General features: G+C 46.3%; 1 protein-coding gene across 2 annotated transcripts; it reads right to left on the bottom strand.

Annotated features, from left to right (window-relative positions):
* Positions 1-278: 278 nt before the first annotated feature.
* On the bottom strand, positions 279-23,275 carry DESI1 (desumoylating isopeptidase 1). 2 transcript variants are annotated; one of them, XM_079938150.1, is made up of 6 exons: positions 22,955-23,275; positions 9,939-9,960; positions 8,741-8,810; positions 5,420-5,529; positions 4,637-4,759; positions 279-2,879 (listed from the first exon to the last, which is right to left on the bottom strand). In XM_079938150.1, the coding sequence occupies exons 1-6, from the start codon at positions 23,040-23,042 to the stop codon at positions 2,786-2,788; spliced, it is 507 nt and encodes a 168-aa protein (XP_079794276.1). In that variant the 5' UTR covers positions 23,043-23,275; the 3' UTR covers positions 279-2,785. The 2 variants fall into 2 exon arrangements, with proteins under 2 accessions (XP_079794276.1, XP_079794277.1); XM_079938151.1 differs by lacking the exon at positions 8,741-8,810 and having other exon boundaries at positions 4,637-4,850.
* Positions 23,276-23,374: the final 99 nt, after the last annotated feature.

Below are 23,374 nucleotides of genomic sequence, written 5' to 3'. Positions count from 1 at the left end.
AGCAGGTCAGGCTTTTGAGTCTTACTCCACCCCCAGTCACGAGGTGACCTTGGGCAAGTCGAGTTCTCTCTGGGCCCTTTCCCCATCTTTATAATCCAATGGTGAAAGTCATACATTCTTCTCTGCTCTTGACACTTATTATCCACAAGGTGTACAACCAAGCAAAGGCGGCATAGCCAGACTCAGCATATTTAGGCTCAGAGGGAGACAGATGAAGCAGCAGCCTGGAGTTGCTTCATGGTGGATGCATACCCAGACCTTCAAGCGCTACCCAGATGCCGCAGGCAGAAATGAGTTTATTGCATTAGAAAAAATACCAAAGAAAAACAGCAAACACCTCCGTACTAGACACAATTATTAGTTTGACTTCAAGGGCGAAAAGGAATCTCAAAGGTACAAACTTTATTTCTGGGAGGGGGTGACAGTCTCATCCCTCCTCCTCCTTCCCTGTCCCTTTAAACCAATGGACCTTGATAGAGGTGTCCACCTGTGTGATATAGTCACACACATCTTTCTCATCCTGCTTGCCTGCGCACGCCCATGTGGAGCTAGCTGGTCACAGTGAGCAGGCTCCTGAGGTTCTGGGATAGACAGAGAAATGTGAGGATGGGGCTGGGGGGGTTCCTAGCCTGAGACTAGGTTTCCAGTTAGTGATGGTGGGACTAGGGTGGGGGAGGGAGGGCTTGCCTTCCTGCAGAGCTGAGAAGACGGCTTATTGATCCCTCCTTCTCCCCCCACAAACCCTAAGGCACAGGCATTGGCACAAGTGGCTGTTGCACATGAAGGGTGTCTTTCAATGAACCAAGTGACTCAAAGTCTCTCAGGGGAGCCACTCAGGCTAACTTCGTGGTACAGCCCTGGGTCTGGAGGTGACTACTGGAAGGAGAGCAATCAGCTGAGCCTGGACGTGGGGGAGGAGGGAGAAGAGAAGGAGTTTGTGATGCCCATCATGCTCTGGCCAGAGCTGAGTGCCCTGGGCAGAGAGGTCTGGAGCAGGAGCCTGGAAGGGAGAGAGCGCTGGGCAAGGCAAGCTGAAAAAGGAGAGAAACCCAGCAGCCGAGAAGCAGAGCCATGGCCTTGATCCACATGCTGCCCTCCCAGGAGAAAGCCAGCCTGAAACCCATTCTCCACGGCCCAATTCTGCCAGTCGGTCAACATTAAATAACAGCCCCTGATAGTTTCTGCTCTAATGTATTATTACCATGCACATTGGCCAATCAGTGGGTCTTGAGAAGAATTAAAGTGCTCACTGGTTTGGCTTCCAATCTTAACAGTTCCAAAATGTCACTTGACATCACAGCTAGTCATCATGGACGTGCCCTGGTCAGGTCACAGGCAAACACTAAGGCAGAATAACATCTTGTCCTCTAGCTGAGACCCTGATGATGCCAATTGCCATGGCTAATGGCAGAGATGGGAGGAGATGAGGCCAGAGGTGAGCAGCAGCTTTTTGGTGAGGAAAGGCACCTGCTGCAGGCCAGAGGCCAGGAAAGAGAACATAATTCAAGTCTGAGAAGTGGCAGGAGCCACGGCATGAGGGGCCCGAGGATGCCAGGGCTGGGACTCAGGTACCACGCAGCTCTGAGTTCTTCTCCACATTCACTCTCCCAAGTTAAAGGAGGTTCACGTGAAGAAAGAGAATATGAAAGCCTCTCCAGATTAGAAACTTCCAGATTATTTGTTGCCTATAAGCTCCTAGCAGCAGCTCTTTATGAAAATGCCCACTCATGCCCTCAACCTTGCTTCTTTAACGTCAGAATGACACCAGAAATAACACGTGCCTTCAAAACACATTTAGGATAAGGTAAAAATCCATATCAGAAATAACTCTAAATTTTCTTGCCACCTTGATTCTGCATCATTATTCTTGCTACATCAGGGATATTTTCCAAGAGCAGGGAATCATTCCCCCTTGGCCCCTAGCTGAATACTGCATATTGGTCTGGGTGGGGTGGGTACAGTGACTGCAAATAACCTACATTATTACTTGCAGACAAAAGGTCTCTGCTGCTCCAGACCTTCATTAACTATGACAGGTCAGCTATGCTGAGGAAATGCAGCCTGTAGACAGCAAAGCAGGTTCTCCAAGATTGATGTCAGAGGACTGGCAATCAGTCTAGGTGGAGGGAGGAATGGCTTTATCCTGTTTCCTCTGGCCTGACACTTGCTGTTACTCCCCCTCCATCTTGAGGCTTTGGGTTGCTCCAGCCCACCCCATGGCCTTGCTTGGGGGAGGAGAGGGAAGGTGAGAGAGATCATGGCTAAAGAGTTCACTTAGGCTGGTTTAGTCATCCTGAAACTGGCCCCATGTGCACCAAATCCTTTGGTTCATTTAATGGTGGAGAGTAACCGTTTCCAGGTCATGGATAATGTAAAACTCACCTGGGTCCCATAGGTGGTGGCAACCTGGGTAGAGCGTGGGCATTCTCTGGAAAGAGGTTCTGGGCTGGGGCTCCCCTAGACTGTGTCTCTTGCTTTCTGCTTAAACAAATGCCCTCTGTTTCTCCAGTGTGGAGGACGCTTAGGAAGCAGTGTCAAAAGTGAACTCACAGACAAGACAGCCTGAATAAATTAGTATAATACTATTAGAAGGAATGGCATTTTGTTCTGTTTCTTAGCAGCATTGTTCTACATGCAGCCTGATGATCTCCTTCCCTGGGAAATTTAAAAAGCCGTTCCCTGGTTGTTAGCTCTGATGTAAAATTATAAAATAGAAATCTGGTAGGGTTTGTTTTGTTTAAAAAGGAAAAGCCCTGTTGAGGCAGGGCGGTCCCATGCAGTCCTGTTAGCTCTGGCCGTTGGGTCGGCCCACCGTGCTCCCTCCGGGAGGCTGGATCTGGATGGAGTCCAGGAGGGGCCTCAGGGCCTGTCCAAAGGGCCTGCAGAGAGAACAGACACGGGAGCTGGAGTGGGCTCTCGGACGCAGACTGCCACAGCTGGCCGGCGCGCCCAGCTCTGCCCACACGTGCAGCAGCACTGCCACGCCAGGAAAAAGTTCGCTACAGTCCATTTAATTTTCTCACCTATCTCACCCATCCTTTTTCATAGAGGGGATCGCTACATAGCTGCTCTGCATTTTTACTCCTGGTGTCCCCTCCTTAGTAAATGCTACCATCGTACTACCTTTGCCTCCTGGTTAGCTGTGGTTTGAAAAGGTTGGTGACGTACTGGGAACTAGAGCTTTCTGTACTTTCTGTACTTGTATTTTTAATTCTCACGGTACAAGAAGATAAAGTTTAAGTGAGGAAGCTGAGGTAAAAGAAAAAGGATATGAAAAAGAAAAAGTCAGAAGTGAGGATGGTACATAATTGGACTCCTCAGGGAACTGAGGTCTTCTAGGGAGTACAGGGAATACTCAGGAAAAATGACAGGTGCAGGATGTCAGAAGGTGTTAATGCCACTGTATAAAGGGCTCCCAGTTTGCTCTCAGAGTAGCTTAGCTGGAAAAAAGACCACAAATGCTGTAGTCTTAGAGACTTTCCAAGATTACTGCAACCTTAAGTCCGGTTGCCCACAACACATCTCAGTTACTGGCTTTCTTTTTCTTCGGTGATACTGCCATTTTTGAAAACCATCCCCAAATTCAAAGGAAATGAAATATTCTAAAGCATAAACTGATGAAACGAAGAAATACTAACCCCAATTCCAACAAGTCCAGGAACCCCACCCATCAAATAATAATAGCAAGAACATTCCAGCTACTCGGGTTTGCTCAGGGCCCAATAACCTAGATCCTTCAGCAATGCTGTGGTGTTTAACACACCCACCAAGGAATAGGAAGGCAGGGCCAGGACTGGGACGTGGGGCTCTCCTCACCAGCTCGACACAGACAATAGCCTTCTTTCCTGTGTAAGTTTTTCCTGAGGGGCTCCTACCTGGGTGCGAAGAACAGCTCACCTTGCTGAGTCTGCTAAACCTGCCAGGATCCCTGTTGAACAGGTCCCCAGTTCAGGAGAAACTGAGTCAGAGTCAGCAAATGGACCCGGTCCTAGAGTGGGCAGAGACTGCCTGAATGCAATCAACAGCAAAGGGAGGGAGGGGTGTGATGGCATTGGGGGTGCCTGGATGATGGCCCACAAAGCTTGGACCACATCAGGGAAGGAGGGGCTACACAGTATTTTTGAAGAAAACATCTACCGAAGGCTGACTGTGCGCTACGAGGTACGAGGGCGATTAGGAGGTTTGAAGGTGTCAAAGAACTCAAGGTGCAGGGGAAGAAGGACGAACAACAGTTTCAAAACAAGCCACCCTACTAATTCTCTGACCTACTCTTGGCTCGTCTATCTAAACCGCCTTTTAAGTGGGCATTTCTGGGGAGTGGCGTGCTTCATGTGCAATGGGGAAGACAGATACCAGGACTCTGTACAAACACTGGGGCCAGCGTCAACTGGGTTTCTAAGTTCTGCAGTTGCACTCAGGTCAGGATAGAGTTGGTCCAACTCCAAGGAGGGTGAAGGTAACACAGGTGAGCACCCGAGAGTAGAAAGAATGGTGGCGTTCTATGTTAGAAGCTGCCATCATGACACCCCACCCAGCTTGGGAGGATTCTGCTGAGAACAGTGGGGGCAGATGTGGGCCAGAGGAGAGGCCCTGTCTGTGAATGGGGATTTCAAAGGCAGAGACAGAGGCCACTTACGTGGAGAGAACTTCAGAGGGAAGGTCAGTGATGTAAGAAGGGATCTTCCGGCCAGTCAGGAACTGTGCCACTTCATTGCTGAAGGTGTTACAGTTGTGTTCAAAGAGGTTGTAGGCTTCACCTCTGTACATTGTGAGGTTTGGGAAACAGATATGAAAGTCAGCAACCATGTATGGGAAACCATTCAAACCAGGTAACAGAATGGTGAGCACAGCTGAATTTGAGGACTGCGATTTCCCCTCTCTTACACCCAAAAGGAGTGCCTGATTTGCCACTCTGGGCATTTTAAGGGAAGGATGAAATAAACACATTTGGCTCCTCCACAGTTTCAGGAGAATCTTTATAGTCACGAAATCAGAGCTACAGGGTTAGAGTTTAACACTTCAAATTGACTAAAGTTTCTTTAAGAGAAAATATGCTCAAATTTGTATTTTATCCCAGCCTCTCTACAAACTCCGTTTTTGATTTTCAGGATAAAATACTGCTGTTGAGAGCAGCATGTGCTGAAATAGCAGCAGCTGATTTTAATCAGAAGGAATAAACAGCCCTTCCTTTCCTCAAAAGTTTCAGCAGTACATATGCTGGGATGGAACAGTGGCCTTGGAGGCAATGCTGAGCTCTTTTTGTGTAACAATTAACTGCTTTCCCTTCATATTTATTCAGCAAATACCGGGTCAAACACGCTGAGTGTTCTGGGGGAAATGACCTGGTGGCTGCCCCTGCGGGCCAATCATCTAGTGGGGGAGACAGACACAACTAACCACCACCCCTGTCTCCACTCACCGGAACAGAGACTCCCCCAGGGAGGACAGGTACTCCAGGAAGATTTCTTCTGTGACTTCTGTACTCCCCACATCAACCACAGAATCTGGGGGCCCAAGCAACGTACCTCCCTAAAAAAGCCAACCCAAAGAAAGTCAGTAAATCACTCTCTCCACTGAATTTTTTCATGTGGTTTCCCGTGGAAGACCACAAATGTCCTGTTCCAACAACTTTTAACTCTCAGAGCACCCAGGACAGATGAAGAGTTATTATTTTTTTTTTAATTTATTTACTTTTTTTTTTTTTGCGATACGCGGGCCTCTCACTGTTGCAGCCTCTCCCGTTGCGGAGCACAGGCTCCGGACGCGCAGGTTCAGCGGCCATGGCTCATGGGCCCAGCCGCTCGGCAGTATGTGGAATCTTCCCGGACCGGGGCACGAACCCGCGTCCCCTGCATTGGCAGGCGGACTCTCAACCACTGCACCACCAGGGAAGCCCCCTTTATTTACTTTTTAAATTTTTTTGGCTGCATTGGGTCTTCGTTGCTGCGCTTGGGCTTTTCTCTAGTTGTGGCGAGCCGGGGCTACTCTTCGTTGCAGTGCGCGGGCTTCTCATTGCGGTGGCTTCTCTTGTTGTGGAGCACAGGCTCTAGGTGTGCAGGCTTCAGTAGTTGTGGCACCCAGGCTCAGTAGTTGTGGCTTGTGGGCTCTAGAGCGCAAGTGCAGTAGTTGTGGTGCATGGGTTTAGTAGCTCCACGGCATGTGGGATCTTCCTAGACCAGGGCTCGAACCCGTGTCCCCTGCATTGGCAGGCGGATTCTTAACCACTGAGCCACCAGGGAAGCCCAAGAGTTAGTTCCTATTTGTGTCAAGGTTATAATGGCTTAGAGCTCCCTGGAGACTTTCCATCGCCACGTGCTGGCAACATGGCTAAGAAGTCAGGTGTCCTGTTTCTGGCAGGGCCCTGGGAAGCTTAGTCTCCTGCAGGTCAGACTCCTGACACTGTCCATTCATTCAGTTGATAAAAGGATAGAAACCCGGAATCTGAAGTCTCCCTTTGGCCCCAACATGCCTACTCACGAGGGCAGAACAGGACGACTAGAAATGGCTCACACTTGACATGCCATCTTTCCAGGTCTATATTCATAATGTATGCAGCCAGTTTTTTTTGTGACACACTTGATATCCCTTGTAACACTGGGAAAATGTGAAGAACTGTGAGGAAGCTGGCAGGCTGGCAAATATTTCCACAATTCAGTTCCTTTTTTATCTGTGAGGCTAAGTTAACGAGGTGATAGGGTTCCTCTGGCAAGGGAGTTAATGGTCCCCGAAAGACCTACAGAAAAGTCTCAGCCATGGGTTAACAGACTGCCATAGCAGACTCAAGGAGAGACCGAGGTCCTGGGGGAAACCAGCCAAGCGGAAAGCAACAGGGTCACTGAAGAGGAGAGAGCTGGGAATGGACTGAGGAGTAAGGGAGAGTACTCCAGAGCAGAGCTCCCTGAAAACACCATAAATTCACACAATAGCAGCTATTGAGCACCTACTATGTGCCTGATATTGTTCTAGGCACTGGGGAAAACATGGTGAGCAGGATAACCATTGTAGTCAGAGTTGCAAGAAACTAAAAGGTCATTATTCAACCCCCTATTATTCACTCATATGACAAATATGTATTGAGAACTTACTATCTGCCAGGCCTTATGCTAGGCATTGGACAAAACAGATGAGATTCTTGCCCTCACGGAGCTTATAGTCTACCAGGGAAGGCAAACAAAAAAATCCCATAAACCATGTATAATTACGAGCTGCGATAGGGTCTTGTTGGAAAAAGTACTGCTGTCAGTACTTAAGACAGGAGATCTTCCCAGTCCGAAGGGTCAGAGAAGACTTGGCTGAGAAAGTGACATTGAGTTCATCTGGAGAATGGAGAGGCATAACCACATGAAGGGTCAGGGAGGTAGACTGAAGTCAGAGGACAGGTTTAAATGTCCAAGGTGGGTTCAAGGAATGAGAAGAGGGGGGTGGGGAAGGGCACAACCTGCAAAGAGGCCACCCAGAGAGAGAGAGACCGAGACCAGATCAGATGGGGCCTTGTAGGCTATGCTGAGCTTTCTTGTTTTTATTCCAAGAGCAACGGGCAGAGTACTGACTTAAGCAGGGGAATGCCATGATCAGATTTTCATTCTGAAACAATCACTTTGCCTCCTGTACAGAGAACTCACTGAGAAGGAATAGTAGATGAATTGCTGTGGTCCAGGCTAGAAATGAGGGTGGCCTGGATTAAGGTGAAAGCTCTGGAAAAATGAGATGAGATGAAGAGAATTAGACTAGTTTAAGGTACACTTACAAGATAGAACAGACGTGGGCTTAACAAAGGACTTGTTATATGAGGTGGGGGGGCCAGTGGGAGGAAGAGATAAAAAAAAATGACTTCCCATTTATAAGTATCAAAATGCATGGTTTGGACTTCCCTGGTGGCACAGTGGTTAAGAATCCACCTGCCAATGCAGGGGACACGGGTTCGAGCCCTGGTCCGGGAAGATCCCACATGTTGCGGAGCAACTAAGCCCATGCGCCACAACTACGGAGTCTGCGCTCTAGAGCCCACATGCCACAACTACTGAAGCCCGCGTGCCTAGAGCCTGTGCTCCACAACAAAAGAAGCCACCACAATGAGAAGTCCATGCACCTCAACAAAGAGTAGCCCCCCCCCCCCGCTGCAACTAGAGAAAGCCTGCGCGCAGCAACGAAGACCCAACGCAGCCAAATAAATAAATTTTTTTAAAAAAGAATGTTTTTTTAGTCTTTGCTTGAGTACCTCCTGTGACGACCCTTAGACAGCTCCGACAAATTTTCTGGAAAAGGGCATGGGCTTTGGAGTCAGAGAGACGTGAGTTTTAGTACTGGTGCTGTAACTGGCCATGTAACTTTGGGCAACTCACTTTACCTCTCAGAGCCCTCATAGTTCACAATGACTGAGCTTCACATTGACTGAGTTCACACCATGCACAAGGCACTGAGCTGGTGATGGTGACAGAAGAGACAGTCTCAGCTTACAAGGAGCTTACACAGGGCTCCCCCTGGAGACTCAGGAACAGCCCATTTCACCATAACATGCTCAGTGTGACACAGAGGGACCACGAATACCATGGGAGCAGAGGGGAAGTCAGCTAGCTGGAAGATCTGGGAAGGGTATTCTTGAGCTGAGTCTTAAGGTCACCATGAGGAACTATGCCACAGGCCTGTATACACTGGGCTAGAAGCCAGAACTATAGAGGAGAACAAAGTTCCTGGTCTATGGGAACCCGAGACTGCAGACAGGGTGGGGGAAGACACTCACCGGTGGACAGCTGGAGATACCGCCACTGCCGAAGAAGAACTCATCCTTGTGTACAACTATGGAGGTGTGCCTGCAATGCAGAGAAGAGGCAGAATAAGCCAGAAAGCTTAAAATTGGTCCGAGAAAAAGCAAACACCACACTGCAATGAGAGTGATTTCTGCCTAAGGATATGACTTATAAGGTCAACATCTTTATAAAACTAACCAAACAAAGGTAAGATAAATACCATAGGCCAGAGTTTCTCAACTTTGGCACTACTGACATCTGGGGCTGGCTAATCCTTTGTTGTGGGGACTGACCTGTGCATTCTAGAATGTTCAGCAGATCCTGGCCTTTACCCACTAGATGGCACTAGCATTACCTGCCTCCGCTGTGGCGACAAACATGTCTCCAGACATCGCCAAAGGTCTCCTGGGGGCAGAACTGTCCCTTGTTGAGAACCACCGCTGTAGATCATGTAAGCAGAGAGGAGTCCTTACAGATTCACCCCAGTATTAACAAATCAATTACTGAAATAAATCTCTGCAGACCAAGGTGTGTTCCCAGACTTTTTAAACTAACAGGAGCAGTTAACCTGGACCATGTTGAGAGAAAGACCAGATGATAAGTGTGAAACTATTTCAGGTGAAGGTGCTCATATTACTTCTTGGTTCGAGTCAAACAAAGCAAAGGGTCATTCTGGTCAACCAATATGTCAGCAGGCTCTAGGATCCAGACAGAATGCTGACCTAAGGTTTTCTCAGAAATGGAACTGAGCCCAGCCACCACCTTGTGTCTGACAGGGATGGGTCTGAGAGACCAAAGTAGAATGTGTTCTAAGACAGACATGTGGGATACTCATGACTTCCATAGTTAGAAAGCTTGGTCAGGGGTGTGCATGACATAATTCCACCTTTCTTTAGGACAGGCTTTCTCAACCTCTGCACCACTGATATTTCTGGTTGGAAAATTCTTCATTGTGGAGGGGTGTCCTGTACAATGTAGGATGTTTATAGCAGTATCCCTGGCCTTCACCCATCCACCCCAAAAGTCTCGAGACACTGATAACTCCTGGTTGGGAACCACTGCTTTAGAACTTGAAGATTTGTGACTTGAGAGAGCTAGGTTTCAAACTGGAAGCCACAGATTGGAACCTGAAATGCATGGGTGCTATTTGGTTTCATAAACCAGCCAATTAAGGAGTCCCACCCAGCTTACCAGATGCCTTCCAGTTGTTTCCCTGTGGAGAAAAAAAGAACAGATTTAACCACTTGGGACTAGACTAACCGGCCCCCCAGCCGGAGTAAATTCAGAACATCAGTCAAACCCAGAGTAACCCATTATAAACCTCCTGGGGGTCTTTCTAGGAACGCAATTCTCCTCCAATAAGGTCCTTAGGTCATGACATGGTATGTTGTGTTAAATAAGCTGAAAAAATAATCAGAATCCTTAAGCAGAATGCAAGATGGAACACTGGTATAGAGGTACCCAATTTTATGTCTGCTTTTCTTTCCCCTTTAGGGTCAACTCAACTCTGCCTTTTTAATGTCTTTGTCTCATCTACAGAGATAAAGCAAAACGATAGTATAGAGGACTTCCCTGGTGGTCCAGTGGTTAAGACTTCGCCTTCCAATGCAGGAGGTGTGGGTTCAATCCCTAGTTGGGGAGCTAAGATCCCACATGCCTCGTGGCCAAAAAACCAAAACATAAAAAAACCGAAGCAATATTGTAAGAAATTCAATAAAGACTTTAAAAATGGTCCACAGCAAAAAAATGGTCCACAGTAAAAAAAAAGAAAAAAGAAAAAAAAATCTTAAAAATAGTATAGAAAAACTATTGTCTACTTCTTCATGGAGCATATGTGAGGTGAACTCCTTTAGAAAATTAGAGAGCAAACTGCAGATGCCATCCATTGGAATAGTCAATGCACATGTATTCTACACCTCTGTGCCAGAAATGATGCGAGGTATGGAAATGCAAATATGAACAGATTACTGTCCTGCCTTTAAGGAGCCCAAAGTCAAATGGAAAGAGAGAGACACACGTAACTTACTAAAACACAATGTTGATAGGCTCCATAATAGTGGTAAACATAATAAAGATAAAGAATTACCTTCACAAGCTGCAATTCAACCAATGAACAAACGGGGGAGGGATGGACATTTGTGCCAGCGGGAATAGTATGTACAAATGCATAGTTGTGAAAAAGACTAAGGTCTTGCAGGGTAGAGCAAAGGGTGCAGTGATGGTGGTAAGAGGACGAGTGGCAGGCCAGGGTGTGAGCAAAGTAGGGCAAACCTGGACTGAAGGCTGCCCTACACTGTGGGACATTGAAGGTTTTTATGCAGTAGAGTGCCCTGATCAGATCCATGTTTTTAAATGATAACTGTATCTTCTAAGAGATAACTGTAGGAATAGAAGATGAATTGGAGGACAGAGAGTAGAGAGAGCAGACGAGAGTGAGGAGGTCTTTGCAGTAGCCCACGGGAGATTCCACAGTGCTAAGGATGAAGAGGAAGGGCAGTGAAAGACATGAGAACATTATCAAACATCACTCATTCACCTTCGGTAATAATTTTATGGTAACTGTTTATTGATTGCTGAATTGAATACTTTCAATGCTTCAGTGTTTGCCCTGTGACTTTCTAAAGGATGAAACTCTAGGCACTGTGTGGAAGGAGAGGTGATATGATTACACTTCTCCCTTTGCATAAGTTGCACTATTTTGCCCCTGTAAGAAAGCTTTTAAAATAAGGTAACAGTAGCCTAATTTTCTTTTTTTTGGAAGAGACAGAAGAAACCATGGGTCCTGCAATGAAAACCTATTGATGGCTCAGCATAGTGTCATCAGAGGCAGTTAAGAATATGGCACAGGTTCAGAGCTGAGCTTTTTCCCTTTGCTAGCGATGGATCTTGGGCAAGTTAACTCAACTTGAGCCACAGTTTCTTCAATACAAAGTTGTTGTAACCGGTAATGATAATCTGTATAAAGCATCACAGTGTGTGGTACACAGAAGTTTGATAAATGGAGATATTACATATGATAGCCTCCTTGGGGAAAAGGATGAAGACTTTCAAAAGATAAAAGAAGGTGCTTCCCTGGTGGTGCAGTGGTTAAGAATCCGCCTGCCAGTGCAGGGGACATGGGTTCAAGCCCTGGTCTGGGAAGATCCCACATGCCGCGGAGCAACTAAGTCCGTGCACCACAACTACTGAGCCTGCGCTCTAGAGCCTCTGAGCCACAACTACTGAAGCCCACACGCCTAGAGCCCGTGCTCTGCGACAAGACAAGCTACTGCGATGAGAAGCCCGCGCACCGCAACGAAGAGTAACCCCTGCTCTCTGCAACAAAAGAAAGCCTGCGTGCAGCAATGAAGACCCAACGCAGCCATAAATAAATAAATAAAATGCAACGTTAGGGACTTCCCTGGCAGGCGGATTCTTAACCACTGCGCCAGCAGGTAAGCCCTAACATTGCATTTTAAATAGAGCTGATGTGCTCTTCTGGACTGCCACTTATAAAACAGCTTGCTGTCTAAATGGCAGCAATTTGTTGTTTATTTCCTTGGAGACATGCAATGATGCATGAAACTAGACATATAAGGGATATTGCTTTCTCTTGACTGTTCCTGCTCTCATTTACTTTGGGAAAAACACTATACTTGTATGAGAAGTACAGTGTAGTGAACAAGAACACAGGTTCTAGTGTGGACAGGCCAGGTCTGAATCCTATCAGTTCAGTCAGTGAACTAATGTTTATGAAGTGACTACTATACTTCAGGCAATATTCTTGGCAGTAGGGATATATCAGTAAACAAAGGAGATGAAAATAAACCTCCTTCATTGTATTTACAGGGTGGGGAGATAGGATAGTCAATAAATACTACTAATAAACATAATAAATCATAGTAGGTTAACAATAATGAGTGATAAAGAAAAATAAGAGCAGGGTAAGGGACACTGGGAGTTTCAGGGATAGTCAGGGTGGGCTTCTTTGAGAAAGTGTCATTTGAGCAAAGGCCTGAAGGAGGCAAGGGAGGGAGCCATGCAGAGGCAGGACATGCTAGGTGTATCTGAGGGACCTTAAGGAGGCCCGTGTGGCTAGACTTGGTGAGTGAGGAGGAGAAAAGTAGATGAGCAGAGGTAATCGAGGACCAGATCATATAGATGAACTTGTAGAAGTTGAGAATTTTTCTAAGCCTAAGCTGTCCAGTATGGTAGTCACTGACCACACGTGGCTATTAAAATGAAAAGAACAAATTCAGTTCCTCAGTTGACTACTGCATTTCAAGTACTCAGTAGCCACATGTGGCTAGCAGTTAGAGATGGGACAGTGCAGATCTAGAACATTTCCATCATTGCAGGAAGTTTTTCTGGATGGCATTGTTTAAACCTTAGTTTCCTATTCTGTCAGAAAAAAAAAAAAAAAGCATAGTAATACTGTCTACCTCATAACATTTCCAAGGTTAAAAGAGATGACACACAAAATAGGCCCAGCACAGCGCCTGGCACATAATATATGCCCCCCACAAACTAACTCTTCTGGGACTTCCCTGGTGGTCTAGTGGTTAAGAATCCGCCTTCCAATGCAGGGAACTTGGGTTCGCTCCCTGTTGGAGGAACTAAAATCCCACATGCCGCAGGGCAACTAAGCCTGCGGGCTCTAGAGCCCCCGTGCCCCAACTACTGAGCCTGCGCGCTGTAACTAGAAGGAAGCCCACGTGCTGCAACAGAAGATCCCACGTGCTGCAACGAAGATCCTGCAACTAAGACCTGACGCAGCCAAATAAAAACAAACAAACAAAAACTAACTCTTCTTTTAGCCTTCATGATTTGAAAGTGTTATGGCTGCTTTCATAGTACCTTGGTATGGAAACTACCTTTTTCCCTCATTAGACTATAATTGTTTCAAGGACAAGGTCAGTTTCTTATGCATCTTTGCAATTCTAGCACCTAGCAAAGAACCTGAAACAGAGATGCTACATGCACAGCTCTGTTGTGGTTGACACATAGTGCTAATGAGGCCAAAGTTCTTAATCCCAATCTTTGCTGCCCTGGCTTGTTACTCAAATGACTTTGCAACCCTGGCATATTGCACCCTGAGTGTGCTACTGCCTTCTCAGATGCCTATGTTCAATGACCCAGGTGGACAGGTGGCAGGTACAGATGCACCGGTTCAAACCCAGCCCTACTAAAATAATGGGTTTTTGGAGAGAGGCCTCAGAGACCATCCTGCCACTTATTTTACACCTGAAAAACAATTCAAAAGTTGTGGGATACAAACCCTACTTTATTCTACTTGATATTCTCTGTATTGATCACTAAATTTATCTGTAAGCTGGACATTATACTTCCTCCTTATTCAACTACATCAAGGTATGCTTAAGATCACATCCATCCATAGAATGGTGATAGAAACTGTAGAAAAAAGATCCTCTTATTCATTCTTTCATTTATTAATCTGTCTACCAAACACTTGGAGCCAACAACATTTAAAATGGATTGAGTGGATTTACATCCTTTCTTAATTTAAAGTGCTTCATAATTATCCTTATTCTCACATCTTTACATGATAGAGTGGAACAAATGTTTATTAACATCATTTCAAACAGGTAAATAAAGATGCATGGTTTGTCCAGTGTAAAGACAAGAAAAAAAAAGGATGTAACCATGTACTTGTTGGAGCAGCTCAGGTAGAAACGTAAGGTTGGCTACACAGTGGCCTGCTCTCATGAGGACAAGAATGAGGGTCATGGCCTCCTCTGGGGGTGACAGGCATTGTAAAGTGGGACTGAACTGATTTAAAAAGTTTTTTCAGCCAGACTGAGGTACAGTAGGTGAGTAGATGGTGGGGGTCTGAGATTGAATTGGGGCACAAGGTCATTTTGGGATGTGAATTAGGCTCAGTGGATATTAGCACACTATAGGAACAGACTGTTTTCCCACTAGGATTTCCTCAGCAAACTGGAGAGTGGGTGGGTCAGATGGCTGCATGTCTCAAACTTGCTGGCACGTCCGTTGCGTTGGTTTTGAAGCCTATGAGGTATGCACATGAAAACAAATGGAAGGGCTTCCCTGGTGGCACAGTGGTTAAGAATCCGCCTGCCAATGCAGGGGACACAGCTTTGAGCGCTGGTCTGGGAAGATCCCACATGCCGCGGAGCAACTAAGTCCGTGCGCCGCAACTACTGAGCCTGCACTCTAGAGCCAGTGAGCCACAACTATTGAGCCTCGTGCCACAACTACTGAAGCCCATGCACCTAGAGCCCGTGCTCTGCAACCAAAAGCCACCACAATAAGAAGTCCGTGCACTGCAATGAGTAGCCCCCTCAAAAAAAAAAAAAAACCTAACGTAAAAGGGCTTCCCTGGTGGCACAGTAGTTGAGAGTCCTCCTGCCGATGCAGGGGACACGGGTTCGTGCCCTGGTCCAGTAAGATCCCACATGCCACGGAGCGGCTGGGCCCGTGAGCCATGGCCGCTGAGCCTGCGCGTCCGGAGCCTGTGCTCCGCAATGGGAGAGACCGCAGCAGTGAGAGGCTCGCATACCACAAAAAAAAAAAAAAAAAAAGAGTAGCCCCCACTTGATGCAACTAGAGAAGGCCTGTGAGCAGCAATGAAGATCCAACACAGTCAAAAATAAAAACAAGTAAAAAAATAAATTTATTAAAAAAAAAAAGAATCCACCTGCCAATGTAGGGGACACGGGTTCGAGCCCTGGTCCGGGAAGATCCCACATGCTGCAAAGCAACTAAGCCCATGTGCCACAACTACTGAGCCTGTGCTCTAGAGCCCGTGTGCCACAACTACTGAGCCTGTGCTCTAGAGCCTGCGAGCCACAACTACTGAGCCTGCATGCTGCAACTACTGAAGCCCACGTGCTTAGAGCCCATGCTCTGCAACAAGAGAAACCACTGCAATGTGAAGCCCACGCACTGCAACGAAGAGTAGCCCCTGCTCACCGCAACCAGAGAAAGCCCGCATGCAGCAACAAAGACCCAACGCGGCCAAAAATAAAAAAGAAAACAAAAAAAAGAAAACAAATGGAAGACATGGATATTAGCCCTGTTTTTCATCATGCACAACAAAGAATGTAGAGTGAGGTCCACACTAGTCAGCCGTCCACTGATTGTAAAAAGTAAAGTCAGTACATAAAAGCCAAGGAGAAAATACTCCATCTACCTCCTCATCAATTAAGGTAATGGAGCTTGTGCATATAGACATTCCTGCTGGTTATGGGTTGTGCTCAAGATCAGCACCTGGTATACTGCTGGTGCTAAATAAATGTCTATTAATAAGCATAAAGTGGGTGATGTTGCTGGGACTCCAGGGGCAGGCAGTATTAGCTCATTAGTATAAATCAAAAGTAGCCCTAGCTCACCTCCTAGATTTCACCCCATAGTGACAAAGTGTTCTTTTTATTTATTTATTTATCTGGCTGCGTTGGGTCTTTGTTGCTGTACGCGGGCTTTCTCTAGTTGCAGAGAGTGGGGGGCTACTCGTCGTTGCGGCGCGAGGGCTTCTCACTGCAGTGGCTTCTCTTGTTGTGGAGCACGGGCTCTAGGCATGCGGGCTTCAGTAGTTGTGGCTTGCAGGCTCTAGAGCTCAGGCTCAGTAGTTGTGGCACATGGGCTTAGTTGCTCCGCGGCATGTGGAAATCTTCCCGGACCAGGGCTCGAACCTCTGTCCCCCTGCATTGGCAGGCGAATTCTTAACCACTGCGCCACCAGGGAAGTCCCTGACAAAGTGTTCTTAATTGGCAGTGTTTTAATGTGACTTGCCAGATTACCAGCAATGTGAAGGGGTTAACTCAAAAAATCAGCTTATTCTTCTCTGGAACTACCAGGTAAATGTCGAATCTACGTGGGAAAAGGTAAAAGGATACATTTGTATAACATAAGTGGACCTCTGTGCCTATAGGCTAAAAAAAATGCCTATTGCCAGTTGCCCCTCCTTTAGGTAGAGAGGTTATCACAAAATCAAAATGCAAAACATTGCTAAAAACTAAGAGGGTATTTTAATCCTCAAAAAAGGGTAGATTTAAAACTACTTAATACTCTAGCACTAGGATTCCTTGGAGCCAGTACAGGATTCTTTCTCAGAATAAAAATAACTAATTTGTGAGTTCTTTATTTCAGTACTCAGAAGGTTCCCTCTTAACCACTGCTTGTTGTTATTAGTCAGGCCTTGTAGCAATGCTTTGAGGTAGGTCTGCAACATCCTGTCACTTACTCAGGTTGTATTTACTGAATGCCAGTAACTGTGCTAAACTCTGGGGATACACTCAAGAGTTCTTGCCCCCATTGGAGCTTAAAGTCAAGTTGGCGCTGGGGGAGTGGACACAGATGAGAAAACATGCAATTTAAAAATAGAATGATAAATGCTATTAAAGGAGATTACAGGATGTTATCAGCACATTATAGAGACACATGACCAAGATTTGCGAGGTGGGGGACAGGGAAAGTTTCCTGTAGGAAGTAACATTTCAGTTGAAACCTCAAGGATAAGCAGAAGTTATCCAGGCTAAGAGATGGGGAGAGAAAGTATTCCTGGCAGAGAGCACAGCCTTTGAAAAGTCTAGAGGTAAAAAAGAACTGAACGGGTTCAGTCCTGTTACCGTGTGAAACAGCCCTTCTCCACTGGGGTTCTGCAAGAGAATCAAGCCCTTATGCCCTGAGGAATCTATTGGGAGAATGAGAAAATAGCTACTCAGATCATTTTCCCTAGTGCTTAATTCTCTTGTGGAACCCAGTTGAGAAAGGCTCATGTACAGCGTGTTCAGTATGTAGAGACAGGTGAGGGTGGAGAGAAAAGCAGGAGAAGAATCACGAAGGGCTTGGTGTTTTTTCATTTTGCCAGAAAGAAACTGCACAATTACTAAATTAATTCACTGGACGGATGTAAAACAGTGCACACAATGAACAAAAAAAAATCTAAAACAAAGCACAATAGATGGCATTAAAACGTTATAAAAAATCCTCAGATTCAAATAAATTCTACTTAATCTTTAAGCTTGAGTTCAAGTCTCAATCATTCCTATAATCAATATTTACTGACCACTAGCTCTGAAAGGCCACAGGGGACACACAGGGGAGTCAGAGTTCCTGCCCTCCAGGAGCTCAAGGTTCTTGCTTAAGTCTTTCTGACACATCCAGCCCACCATGGCCTGTCCCATCTTTCAAGGCCTAAAATAATTGTTTCACCACTCACCCCTTTTTGGCATCTAATCATAATTTCTATTTTTTTTAATTCACTTTTTATTTTATTTTTTTAAAATTTACTTTATTTATTTATTTGGCTGCGTTGGGACTTTTCTGCTGCACGTGGGGTTTCTCTAGCTGCGGCGAGCAGGGGCTACTCTTTGCTGCAGTGCACAGGCTTCTCACTGCGGTGGCTTCTCTTGTTGCAGAGCATGGGCTCTAGAGCACAGGCTCAGCAGTTGTGGCACACGGGCTCAGTTGCTCCGTGGCATGTGGGATCTCCCAGACCAGGGCTTGAACCCGTGTCCCCTGCATTGGCAGGCGGATTCTTAACCACTGCAACACTAGGGAAGTCCTAATCATAATCTCTTTTGTGCTGTTATCTAATGTTGCATATGCACAGCATTACTTTTAACTAATTAAACTCCTCGAGGACAGAGTCCATGTCTTTTATTTCATTACTATTTGTACTACAGAATTAAGCAAGGAACTGAGCAGTGTAAAATCTCAAATATTCGTTTGATTGCATTCTGCCAAGAAATACATAAACACACACACACACACACACACACACACACACACACACACACACACACACACACACACATTCCATATGCCTAAGTCTTTAAACCTGACAACAATTTTGTGTGTGTGTGTGTGGTACGCGGGCCTCTCACTGTTATGGCCTCTCCCGTTGCGGAGCACAGGCTCAGGACACGGAGGCTCAGCGGCCATGGCTCACGGGCCCAGCCGCTCGCTCCACGGCATGTGGGATCTTCCTGGACCAGGGCACGAACCTGCGTCTCCTGCATCGGCAGGCAGACTCTCAACCACTGTGCCACCAGGGAAGCCCCCTGACAACAATTTTGAGATAGACTTGTAAAGAAAAATAAATGTGATCTTGGAACACGTACATGCACACAAACTTCAGATCGGAAAACAGTCAACAAATATAAAGTATCCCTTACCACGATTAAACAAATATAACAAACCTCCACCATTATCTTTATGTACTTTAGCACAGAAAGAGGTCAAGAAATTTAAAGAGCAGCCAAAATTATTAAAAGGACAAACTGAAGGACAATCATAATAGCTAATTATCTTAGGCAAATAGTAACTATGAAAAAAAAAGTACAATCAGGCTGTCTACTCGATTAGAGTGATAAGGATAATTCCAGGACTGTCTTCATTATGAGTGAAAGACTGTGGAGCAGGAATACCTTCATAGGAAGCAATTCTAGAAGACTGAAAACTGGACAGGGTAAAACTGTGGAGTCTACATTGTTTCAGGGGAGAAAGGAATTACATTGGGTTTATCTAGTCTAATCAGGATTGTAATAGACTAGATGGGGGTCTTACAATGAGGAGCTGTCATAATAAGAGGCTACTATAACTAGATAAAGAGCCAGGCCACTCCACCCATGAAGTTCCCCCTTTAAAAAAAAAAAAGAAGAAGTTGGCACTGCTGATGAGGTCACACTAGTTCAGGACAATGAAGGCTGGGAGGGATGATCATAAAACTATGATTATGAATGGCACATTCACATTGAATCCAGCTATTTTCCTCATCCAAATTTGAAACACTTGGCCAGAGATGCCTTTATAAACTTGAACTAGGGACCTACTTTACATCAATTATAAAGGAACATATTACACAGGAAAGGTGGTATAGCAAAATACCTGAGAACATGAGCTCTGGAAGTCAGACTGCCTGTGTTTATAACCCAGCTCTGCCACTTACCAGCTGTGTGACGTGGGGGGCAAATTTCTTAATGTCCTATATCTTGGGTTCCTCAAATGAAAAATGGAGATAATAACAGGACCTATCTCACAAATTTGTGGTGAAGAATATAACACATGAAGATACTCAGAAAAAAAAGGGTCTGGCACATGGTAAGCACTCAGTAAATCTAGCTATTAATATGCTTCTAGAATTCATTGCAAAAATCAGGAAACAAATTGATTTTTTAAAGGTTCAAATATATTTAGGAACGGGAAATTAATAGTTGGCTCCTAACAGAACTGGGACATACCCAACTTTAAGGTTAGTGATGTCTGGATAGGATGCACCCATAAGGCAATGCCCATTTTCCATAAGTTTTTAACTCTAGAAAGTAATGATTACCACCTTTGATAACCCTTTATTCATTACTTTTGAAAAAGGCATAAAAGCAATATGAGAAAATGGGATAGAGAAGAGAGAATCAGATTTGCAGGCAAGGTAATGTTCTCAGAAATACCACTGGAATCAGATGTGCCAAACTGATGACGTTGGCTGAGGTCTTCTAGGATTTCACATCTATTAAAAAAGGTTTGGGGGGTGGGAGGGAGTCCCAGTACTCCACCTTCAGTTATGGCACCTTCCTCTTCACCCACCAAACTCCACAAAGGCCAGGCCACTTCTAGACCAGGCCAGGCTCTTTTTTGCCTGAGGGCCTTGGCAGGTTAATCCCCCTTCTGTTTGGAACATTATAACTCCCTCACCACCCACCTTGTGACTACTTCTTCCTCATCCTTTAATTCCCAACTTAAAAGTTACTACTTCTGATCCCCTTATTTAAAGTAGGTCTCTCTTCTTATTTTCTGTCTCAGCACCTAGTTGGCTTCCTGCACAACCTAGTACTTATCACGATCTGTAATTACTTCATTTGCTTATTTATTTTTAATGTCTTCCCCACTAAATAGCTCCATGATGACAGAGAACATCTTTATCACATCATTTTCAGTTAAGCTTAACACTGGGACTAGCACGTAGTAGACACTCAATGTCTGCTGAATGAATCATGAATCAATGACCCTAAGGCCCCCTTTAGCTAAAATCAATAACTAGTATACAACAGAACAAAAAAATATCCAGTGTAAAGGTGGAGGCTTTTATTTATGGGTCTAGGAAATACCTAAGTAACTCCTCACTATGATCAAGCTAACTAAATGGCTCCATTACAAGACGTGTAGTCAGAACTTGACTGATGTAATGTACTAGTGACTAGCACCTTCCTCAAACAGTGACTCTGTTAGTTTGCTTTCAGATTGGCCTTATTCATTTTAACAGTTGGAGATCTAGGCCCAACCTTCTAATAATGGATTGGCTACGTAAGAATTACCTGAGGAGCTTATTAACAATACAGATTTCTGGATCAAAACTCCAAAAGATTCTTATTAAGTACGTGTGTAATAAGACTCTAGAATCCATACGTTTAAAACTTTGCAGGAATTCCCTGGAGGTCCAGTGGTTAGGACTCCATGATTTCACTGCCAAGGGTGAGGGTTCAATCCCTAGTTGGGGAACTAAGATCCCGCAAGCTGTGCGGCGTGGCCAAAAAAACTTTGCTTATTTTGAATAGAAAATATATGTATGTCTTCAGCGTCAAGTTCCCCTTTTCTTCTCTTTTTCTTTCACTGTGCAGCATGTAGTTTCCCCGACCAGGGATCAAACCTGTGCCCTCTGCAGTGGAAGCACGGAGTCCTAACCATTGGACCACCAGGGAATTCCCTAAGTTCCTCTTTTCATAAGCTACCACTGTTAGCAATTTTCTTATGTATCTTCCAGATAATTATTTGCCTAAACAACCATGTATCCTTTGCTTTAAACACACAACTGCATATTTAAAGAACTGTTCCAACTTCATTTTTTTCTATTCCCATTTAACAATATATGTTGGGGGCTTCCCTGATGGCACACTGGCTAAGAATCTGCCTGCCAATGCAGGGGACACGGGTTCGAGCCCTGGTCCGGGAAGATCCCACATGCCGTGCTCCGCAACAAGAGAAGCCACCACAATGAGAAGCCCGCCCACCGCAACGAAGAGTAGCCCCCGCTTGCTGCAACTAGAGAAAAATCCATGCACAGCAACAAAGACCCAACGCAGCCAAAAATAAAATAAAATAAAATAAACAAAAAACAATATATGTTGGAAATGAAGTTATCTGTATCTTTAACAAGCACCCTAGGTGATTCTGATGTGAAGCCAAATATAGGAATCACTCATTGCCCCAGGGTTAAGAGATTAAGTTCAACCCACTAAGGCACATTAGAAACTCAAGGACACTGAAACTCAAAAGTAGCCCTGCTTACTTGATCTCTGCCCTCTTGTCTCACAGATATGACATGAACTAAAACATTCTCTAATGTCTCCATAGAAGCCAGGAAATACTAGCCATTCAAATGGATGTTGCCAAAGCTGTTCAATTTTCAATTCCCAGAATCCTTTCCTGCCCAACATCATCTGAAATCACAAATCTGACAATTCCTATGTTACACAAGACATTTTGGTATTTGGGTTATAAAGAGGTTTGATCCATGTTGAACTAGGGCTGATTTTCTCTCCTGGCAGTTAAGTAGTTTAATGGAGCACAACAGAAATACTTCCCTTACTAATCCTTACTGACACAACAGCAACCAATCCTCCCCCAGAATTGCTTTCTTACCACCTGGGCAAAAGCAATTAACTTAGAAGCTGTTGAGAAGACCGCACTGTCAGGCGGAACTTGGTGAATTCTTGAGTTCGGGCTCCAGTAGACCTGACTTTACTTCTACCTGGGGGCAACGGCTGGGCCCCTGTGCAGCTCTAGCTTTCTCTCCCCACCTACCCCAGAGACTGCACAAAGAGTTTCATTTTGGCACGGAGGGAAGGCTCTCCTCCGCAGTGTCCCTTTCACCACGAGGGGCACCGCGCGGCAGGCATCTTCACCTCCACTCCACAGCGCCGAGGAAGGAGTGTAGGGGGCTCCCCAAGCGAGTCAGGAAACCCACGGGGACCCAGCGCCGGCTTCCCCCACCTCCCAGCTGAAGTGGCTCTGAAGGTCTAGGGGAGAGCGTGACTCCTTTATCCCCTCTCCGTGGATTCAAACGTGATGAGGGACAAGAGGGGCTTCGGGGGCCCAAACCTCAGACTCACACCTTCTCTACTGGGGCTCTTCTCCATCCTCTGGGCCTTCCCCTGAGCCATGGCCCAGGCCTCCCCACCTCGGCCGGCCGTCTCGGCGCCCTCCGGCCCGGCTCCCGCCCTCCTTCCCGCCCGCCCCCAGCCCCTCACCCAGCATGATGGGGCTGAGCCGCCGGGCCAGGCCCTTGGACAGGTCGTACACGTAGAGCTTCACAGGATAGAGATTTGGCGGCTCCATCGGGACCCGTGGCGGCTGCAGCCACTAAGTCCCTCAGGCACCCGGCAGCTGCTTGGACCTTCCCGTACCCGACGGGGGAGGGGAGCGGAGGGAGCTGGGAGACCGAGCCCGGGCCCGGCCTGAGGGGCGGGGTAGAGGTCGCCCAGCGCTGCTCGGGCCCCCGCACCCGCCACCGGCAACGACTACCGTGAGGTGACAGAGCGGGGTCCGGCCGGCTTCGCGCGGAAGACTGGGCGGGGGCGGGGGCGGGAGCGGGGGCGGGGACGCGGGCGGGGACGCATTCTCGCGCATGTGCGTACCGTCCTGACGGGCGGCGGGGGGCGGGTTTTCCC

Source organism: Stenella coeruleoalba (assembly GCF_951394435.1).
Source record: "Stenella coeruleoalba genome assembly, chromosome: 11".
In the NCBI taxonomy this organism is placed as follows: Eukaryota; Metazoa; Chordata; class Mammalia; order Artiodactyla; family Delphinidae; genus Stenella; species Stenella coeruleoalba.
The sequence above is the reverse complement of the archived record's forward strand: the minus strand, read 5'-3'. Positions and strand labels throughout refer to the sequence as shown.

Bases quoted from the DNA above. Each gene is read 5' to 3' on its own strand.
- DESI1 (XM_079938151.1), bottom strand. From the start codon at position 23,042: ATGGAGCCGCCAAATCTCTATCCTGTGAAGCTCTACGTGTACGACCTG. The intron at 5,530-9,938 runs GTAAGCTGGGTG...TGGCTTTTTTAG, and splicing joins AAACAACTGGAAGGCATCTG to GGAGGTACGTTGCTTGGGCC. The intron at 2,880-4,636 runs GTAAGTGGCCTC...TTCTCTCTGCAG, and splicing joins CCCTCTGAAGTTCTCTCCAC to GCCCTTTGGACAGGCCCTGA.